General features: G+C 39.3%; 1 protein-coding gene and 1 pseudogene across 2 annotated transcripts; one reads left to right on the forward strand and one right to left on the reverse strand.

The window, feature by feature from the left end:
- Nucleotides 1–1,455: 1,455 nt before the first annotated feature.
- Nucleotides 1,456–5,345, forward strand: LOC148872837 (homeobox-leucine zipper protein HDG1-like). The gene is made up of 4 exons (XM_088970163.1): nucleotides 1,456–1,459; nucleotides 1,598–1,801; nucleotides 1,910–1,960; nucleotides 4,819–5,345. The coding sequence occupies exons 1-4, from the start codon at nucleotides 1,456–1,458 to the stop codon at nucleotides 5,199–5,201; spliced, it is 642 nt and encodes a 213-aa protein (XP_088826289.1). The 3' UTR covers nucleotides 5,202–5,345.
- Nucleotides 5,346–5,903: 558 nt separating this feature from the next.
- Nucleotides 5,904–7,294, reverse strand: LOC148872838 (dirigent protein 21-like; annotated as a pseudogene). The gene is made up of 4 exons (XR_016107288.1): nucleotides 7,136–7,294; nucleotides 6,928–7,031; nucleotides 6,832–6,846; nucleotides 5,904–6,749 (listed from the first exon to the last, which is right to left on the reverse strand). The product of XR_016107288.1 is annotated as a dirigent protein 21-like (transcript).
- Between the last annotated feature and the right edge of the window lie 582 nt (nucleotides 7,295–7,876).

Here is a 7,876-nt window from a genome sequence, read left to right on the forward strand (position 1 = left end):
ACTGATTTTTCTCTGTCGTCATTAGCTATCGGGAACTGATAAAGCCCACCTCTGTTGGGTCCTCTAAGTAAAATTCTCCACATACAATTCTTCAATAAAAAGAAATCAGGGTGAAATTCAAATATCAAATTATTATCTCTTGTAAATTTGCTAATAGAGACCGAATTCTTTGTCAAGGCAAGAATATGATAAATATTTTTCAAATTAAACTAATAATGGTCATAATTTAATGAAGAAGAACCAATACTCTTAATTGTCAAACATTCACCATTACCAACTTTCACTTGGTCCGCACAAAAAAATTCAGACTTATTCAATAAGTTATTAGCATCTGGAGTCATGTGATGAGTTGCTCCACTATCAAGGTACGAAGCAGGGTCGAAATTAGTTACTGAGCCATTGTAGGAAGACATACCACTATGAAACGCAACTGCAAGATCTAGAGAGGTGTTGTTATGTTCTCTTTGATACGAGAGGTCGTACTTGGCATACAATTGCATTACCTCTACCTCGACCTTATCCTCGTCCAGACTGATTGCCACGCTCTTTGCCTCTTCTGTGGCCATAGTTCCCTTTGTTATTCTGAAACTGAGAATTATTATTGTTATTCTTGCCATTATTATTGTTATTTGCAACTATATTAACATTGGGAGCTTCACTGGAAACATTATGCTGAACAAGCCACGATTCATGACTAAGAAGTAGACCAAGAACATCATTGATGCCTAACTGATCAGCATCAGTTCTATTAGTAATAGCAATGATAAGAGATTCATATTTGCTTCCTAGTCCAGATAAAATTTAAAGAACAAGGCTTCCTTAGCTACTGGTTTAGAAACAACAAACAGATTGTTTGCAATAGTTTTTTTTCTGAACATACTCATTTATGGACATTGGTTTTCTTAAGATTCTATAGCTACCGCCTTAGTTGTAGCACCCTAGATCGTGAGTGAGAAGAAAACGATCTCTCTAGGGCACTCTAGACTTCGGCTGCAGTAGACTGTCCAACAACTTGGGCTAATACACCATCTGTTAAAGATGCAAAAAAACCAACTTAAAACGAGTTGGTCCAACTGTACCCATGAAGAATAGTTTTGGTTAAGAATTTTCTTACTACTATCACTGGGATTTGGAATTTCCTTTGGTGGTGCCTTGGCCGAACCATCAATCAAGCCCATCAGTTTATAGGCTCTGAGAACTGGTAGAAGTTGAGCCCTCCATAGAAGAAAATTTTCTCCATTCAACTTGATGGTGAGATATGGAGAAATGTTGGGAATGGAGTTCATGGCTATTGTAGTAGTCATGTTCTAAAGATCAGAGGAATTGGAGCTCATAGCTTCAAACGAATCAGCATTGTGAGATTCCATAGGCTCTGGTACCAAGATAAAAATATAGAAGAGAGAGAATAAAAAATAAAAGAATTGTTGTATTACTTGACATGTCGACCAATCTGAGATGGGTATAGTATATATACACAAAGAACAAAAATAATAAAAGAAACTAAGAATAGAATAGGCAGTTGCCTATATACAAAGATTACTAATTAATTCTCTTTCTAATTTAGCGGTTGCTAAATCTGTGTGAGAGCCTTTATTAGTAACTTCTATTCTTAGAGGAGATCTTTCGTTGGCAGCTGCTAAAGATGCTTTATTAGCAGCTGCTATTCTAGACCGAGAGCCTCCATTGGTAACCATCAGACTTGTGGAGTTACCTTCTGGAGAGCGTTCCTTAATACTCCCGAGCATCCCTTTGACTCTATATTCGAGAAGGATTTTAGCACTAGTCGCTTCACCATTTCCAGGTAACTGAATCAATCTATAGCTTCTACTGTTTGTGTTTCTTGCATGAGTTGCATCCCTTCTTCTCCCTACCCTCTGATGCTTGATTTTCTTCTTCCCCTTCCTTATAGATCCAGTGTTCTACGTTCAACTCCTTTTCTCTGGCGCCGATCAAGTTTCAGGTGAAAACTCCCATCCTTCTTCTCCTTTTATTTTGTTCTAATGGCAGTGGACGTTTCCAGTGGCTTGGTTTTTTTCTCCTATACAGACCGATTAGATCAAAGTTGTTTACAACTTGATCTTGACCAGACAGTGTTCTTCCTTTCTCAAACTTGATCTTTTTTCTCCTGTACACAGTATGATCTTGATTCAAGGAATTAATCCAAACAGGACTGGCAGTTTATAGGATGAAAATTCTTAGAATTCATCTTCTAAAAGAATTCTGGGAATGAGAATCCTAACAATTGATGCTAGGGCCCTATTTTCCGAAAACATTAATCCCCTCCCGCCCAACACATTACCCAGGTTAGTTAAAGCATATAAGAACACTGACACCGAAAGTAATTTTCACAAGAACTTAACGCATTGCTCAAGTAAGCGCATTACCAAGGTACCAAAAAACGAATGAGATCCTTTGATTAGGCATTCATTTTGGACACTATGAAAGTTGAGGTCCTAGCAGTTCAAGACATTGAAAGTGTTTTAAATTCCTGTTTTTGTTGTCAATTTCCTTAAATAAGACATCAGATGTATGGTGTGCTGAAGTTGCAGTTGACCTAGAGGGATTCATGAGCATCTATCCTGGTTGTTTCACTGTTTGAATGTTAGACTAACCATTACTTTGTTGTCAATAAAGTAGAAAGGTGGTTGATGGCCTGACATAACACCCTTCCTTGAAATTATAGTTCTGAAACTTGAAACTCATGAGCAAAACAAATAACCAACCATGTAGATAAAACATGGTCCGCAGCATATAATGGAAAAGGAAAGGATCATTCAAGACTGAGACCTCATTATTTTTATTAAGAAAATTTAAGAATCCAATAAATTTCTTAATTTTTTCAATTTTCTAATAACATGTTTCAAGGTTTTTAGCTTTTATGTTTTAATGTGTAGTTTTTGAATTTTGATGCCTTGAGTTCTAAAGATAAGTTTGGATATAATACACACTTTGATTATTGTACACTATAATATGGTTTACAGCTATACATTGATCCAAAAACTTTAGTACTCAAGTGCCAACTAGCTCAATTGGTAAAATCCGGGGGAATTGAATGCATTGAAATAGAACCCAACCTCCATTTAATAATTGATAATAAGCCACCAAGCTGTCTAGATGGAAAGGAGTGTTTGCTTTATATAACTATTTCTGAATGGGTGGCAAATCCATCATACATTGAAATTGTTGAAAATATAATGTTATTATATGCAAATAATATGTCAACATGTGGGAGATAAATGGGAAAAAGAAATTGAATCAAACGAACAATATAAATGAGGCCTAATAAGAGTATAGCCTAAGTTGTTGATGGTAAGAGTACCTATTCTAGCCAAAGAATCATCATTTACCAGACATTATAATCTTACACTTTTTTAATCAATACTTTTAAAGTAAAAGTTGGATAATAGAGGATTAGGAGTAGAACTGTAAGGTGAATGGACCAGTGGTACAGGCCTAGGTTAGCTCACCAACATTGCTTGATCTTCCACAATCTAGATCCTTGTTTTTACACTAAACCAATTCTATTAGAATTAGACTAGATAGATGGGTCATGGGTTGAACGTTTTAACCATCTGCTTAACTACTCAACTTGTTCAAATAAAATTGTGAAAATATAAAATGTAGAAAACAATTTATATCAAAATAAACTAAAAAGAATATATGTTGAAGGGTATATAATACATGTGATCCCAATGCAAATGGGGTAATTAAGCTTGAACAAGTTGACATTTATAAGAACTGAGAAATCAAAAACAATTTTACTTGCGCTTCTTGGTTCTAGAGGTCAGACCATCTAGTCTGATCGAAAATTGACAGTATTGGATTAAACCAGTTAAGAGTACAACACATTAGTTGTAGATTTTAGGGGAAAACAAGTAATCTTTCAATATTGTCTTAATTAAGAGATATGAGGAGATTGTGATTGATGATGACTCCCCACTCTCCCCTTTAAAATTCACCAAATGCATCCACTCCTCAAGTCTGCTTCTTAGTAAAAGGTTTAACAAGCTCTATATCTAGTTACTGAACCTCAATCAAGCCTTTCTCCAACTCCCATTGTTGATTGGTTTGTTGAATATCTGGTTATTTCTCTTGTGAAATTGGACACTCTAGTCGAAAATCTAATCCAAGTTTTGGGAGAAACTTTTTTGTTGCTAAATCATGAATCACATTAAAACATAATGCATTCTTTCAATATCTACTCCTTGTGGTGGAAGGCTCCATGGTATATCAGTTATATTAATATTCTTATTTAAGTTGATACCACCACAGACCAACTCCTAAACATATCATAAGTAGAAAAAGAAGCAAATTCTCTTCATCGAATGAAGAACTTTAATTTCAATTAGACCAATTAGCGACTCTAGCTATATTAAATTGAACTCTGATGTAAGCAGCTTGGGAAGCCCAGGCCCCTAAAGGATTGGTAGTGTTTCTAGGAATAGCTATCGAGAATTATGGCCGTGTTCTCTATGCCTTTGCATGAGATTAATTACTAATCCGCATCCGTCCCCACAGAATTGCCCCTCAAATACATCCCACGCGTTGTAGGCGCGCCGCGTATCCGCCCACACGCGAATTAAAAAGACTCGTGCGGAGCTCACGGGATGGCCGTTAGTTCTACCATTCTCATACGTGAAACCCGCCGGAGTGGGAGCCCCCTTCAAGTTTATTTGTTTGGACTTTGTTTTTCTTCACTATAACGAAATCAACTGATTTCTCCGTCTACATGGCTCCCTTGAAAATTTTCTCAACTGCAATCTTTACAATTTTTTCTTTCTTTTTCACAAATTTTAACTATTTCCATTGGCGATGCAGCCATGAACGCAAATCAAAGCAACATGTTGATACTACAGGAGACCTGCATCGCTGTTGTTGGGTCCCTAGTGGTGTACGCTCCGATTTTCATTCCAGCCCTGCATGTAATGATGAACGGCGGTGATTCGGTGTATGTGGCACTGCTGCCCTTGGGATTTACTATTGTACCAGATGGTCCCGGATCACGTGGTCCCATCAACAGCAACCATCACTACGCTAACGGCAACGGAAGCTCACAGAGGGTGGGTGGGCCGCTATTAACTGTGGCATTTCAGGTACTAGTCAATAATCTGCCGACGGCTAAGCTCACCGTGGAGTCGGTTGAAACCGTCAACAACCTCATATCTTGCACAGTGCAGAAGATCAAGGTCGCCCTTCACTGAGAAAACTGAGAGACAGTGAGGAGAGTGAAGCTGTAAATGTACTTGAAGACGACTAATCTAACGTTTGAGTAAATAAGTAATTAGCAGCAACATCCAAGTGGATTGACTGAAATATATAACTAGTAGTCATTTCCAATTCCAATATTTGGTTGCTTGTGTCAGCTAGTGCGCAAAAGCATGAAATCACACTTGCATGCAGTTTAGTCGTCTCAGAAACATCAAACACGGTCATCGCCGTATGAAATCACACCAGTAGCACCGTATCAATCGCTGGTTGACCGATGACCGTTACGGAAGGTTGAGGGATACTTACCTTCCGTCGGAACGGTCATCGACGTCAACCGGCGGAATTCGAAGGGGGCAATCTCCGGCGGGTTACGGAAGGTGGAGTGTTTCAGGTTTGAAATTGGAGAGAGAGGATACGAAGCCAGAATAAGGGGATGATGCCCTTTTGGGCGAGTTCCGTTAGCTCCGCACGAGTCTCTTTAATCACACACGGCGCGTCCATAAGGCGTGGGGATGTATTTGGGGGCAACTCTATGGGGGCGGATGCGAACCCGTTAAAAAAGCGGAATTTGAAAGCCATATCCCGAAACTTATCTCTGTGTTTGTGTGATTTGATGGGTAACTGAAACTTGTAGCTGTGTTGTTAGCCTCCTCAAAGATTTATTTGTTGAATAAAAAAACTCCAAAGCCCACAAATAATATAAATCATTTACCTCCATTAACGCTTATCTGAGATCAGAAGAAAATAAATATATGTATGATTTCATTTCAGATAAAATAAATATGTATGGTTTCTACGCATTCTATCTCTGGATTAATTTCGGATAGCTGCAGGTTCAGACTCGTAACAGCTAGCGAGGCTTAAAAAACTCAATAATGGACTACAAAATCTTTATACTCCACAACTGCACTTTTGGTTTTAAGGTCAATAGTGTGGGTGTTTGCCTGAGCATAGCCACGAGCGAACCGGAAAAGCCCAGTCCCCCGACCACCGGCATCTCTCTCACCTCGGAAAACACGGTGTTTCTTCCAAGGATGCTAAGTGTGCTTCCATTGTATTTCCCGTGCGAGAAGGCATAGTTCAAAACCATTAAGAAGCTAAAATCATCTTGTGATGCGGAGCTGTAGATCCCCTGAACTCTTCCAACTTGCCTTGAGGTCGTCTCTGGAGTTTCAGTCAAGGGATCGTCCATCACCGTCACCAAGCCAAACGCTGTCAGTGATCTGTTGGTTGATGCTGCCGCTGCAACTTTGATGGCCGTCGGATTACGGCCGCTAACAACGTCATGAAAGTAGAAGTGAAGGTGGGTTATCTTCTCTCGCTTAAGCCCCAAAGACTCCGGCAGCAGACTTCGAGCAAAGCCTCGAGGTTTGCTACTTGCAGCTGCGACACCCAACGAGCAGAAGAAGAAGGAGAAAAGCTGGGAGAAGGTTAAGAAACAATCAAAAAGAGAGGGCAATCCACAAGGCCTGAAACTCCTATTTTCTTCCAGGACATGTACATTGAAGTGATCGAACCCAAAATTGTAGTAGGCTTTCAGGCTTCAGCCAGGGAATGTCAATCCAATCATAGATTATCACGCCTATGCGACAGAGCTGAAGCAAACAAATAGGCTTCATAAACCTTCCATTCTCTGGCCTGAGAAAAAGAAAAAGATAAGAAATTGAAGCTTCCATGACAAAGACGCCAAGTAAAAGATAGGTTCTGAATGAAACTCACTGCATCCCATCCAAATAGGTTCTTGTCGTCTCATTAAATGCGCCAGATAATGAAGTTACGCTCAGTACCCAGTTCTCAGAAGTGCTCTCATATCCCTTGAAAGCCTGAAATCATATAGGAAAGCAGCCCCTAACAATTAGCTCTGAAGGCCCATCACCAGTGATTTTAAACTTTTCTCATCTAACTCTGGACATTGAAATGGACTAACCTTGTCTGCTAGCATTTGCTGCAACAACTGAACCACCTGGGCTCCAGCCAAATGTCCTACAAAGTGAATGGGATTAGGATCATTTATTTGATGCAATTCTTGCCTATGGCCCACCCTGATCCTGATGCTTCTAGTGATTAGAGGGTTGAGATTGGTCATGGTTCAACTCAATATTCTTTCGAAAGAAAAATTGGTGTTCAGGGTTTATTGTGTGGCCCCACTAAATATTCCAATCTAAGGTTTCCATGATGTCATCGGCGTGAGATTAATGACCACAGTGAATACATATGTATAGTGTATACCACTGGCTCTGGGGAAGTATATAGATTTGCACCTATGACCTAACCGCGTGAAACTGTTCACACTCACTACGTGTTGTGCTGTCATTCATTGTCATGTTTTTTTTTGTTTGTGCATGTTTTAATTTAAGAGCTGGGAAGTGTGAAATTCGACAAAATTTGTTCAAGTATTATTGGATTGCACCACCACGAACCTAAAATTCTATTTGCCAGGTGGCAAATGTCCACCGAAAGTTCATCCATTTGAATCGAGATTGAATCAGCCCCCCCCACCACCCCACAATATCCCACAGCACATCTCCATCGTGCATTGGGAACATCTTCCGATGATGATATTATCATTTTGAATATTATCATTGGAAGATATTCCCAATACACAGCTGGAATGTGCTGTGCGACGTTGTAGGGGCAGTCTTATAGGAGGCTGATTTGGAATCATTTG

This window comes from Nelumbo lutea, chromosome 2, assembly GCF_056320005.1.
Source record: "Nelumbo lutea isolate HS-2025 chromosome 2, American lotus-T2T, whole genome shotgun sequence".
Taxonomy (NCBI): domain Eukaryota; kingdom Viridiplantae; phylum Streptophyta; class Magnoliopsida; order Proteales; family Nelumbonaceae; genus Nelumbo; species Nelumbo lutea.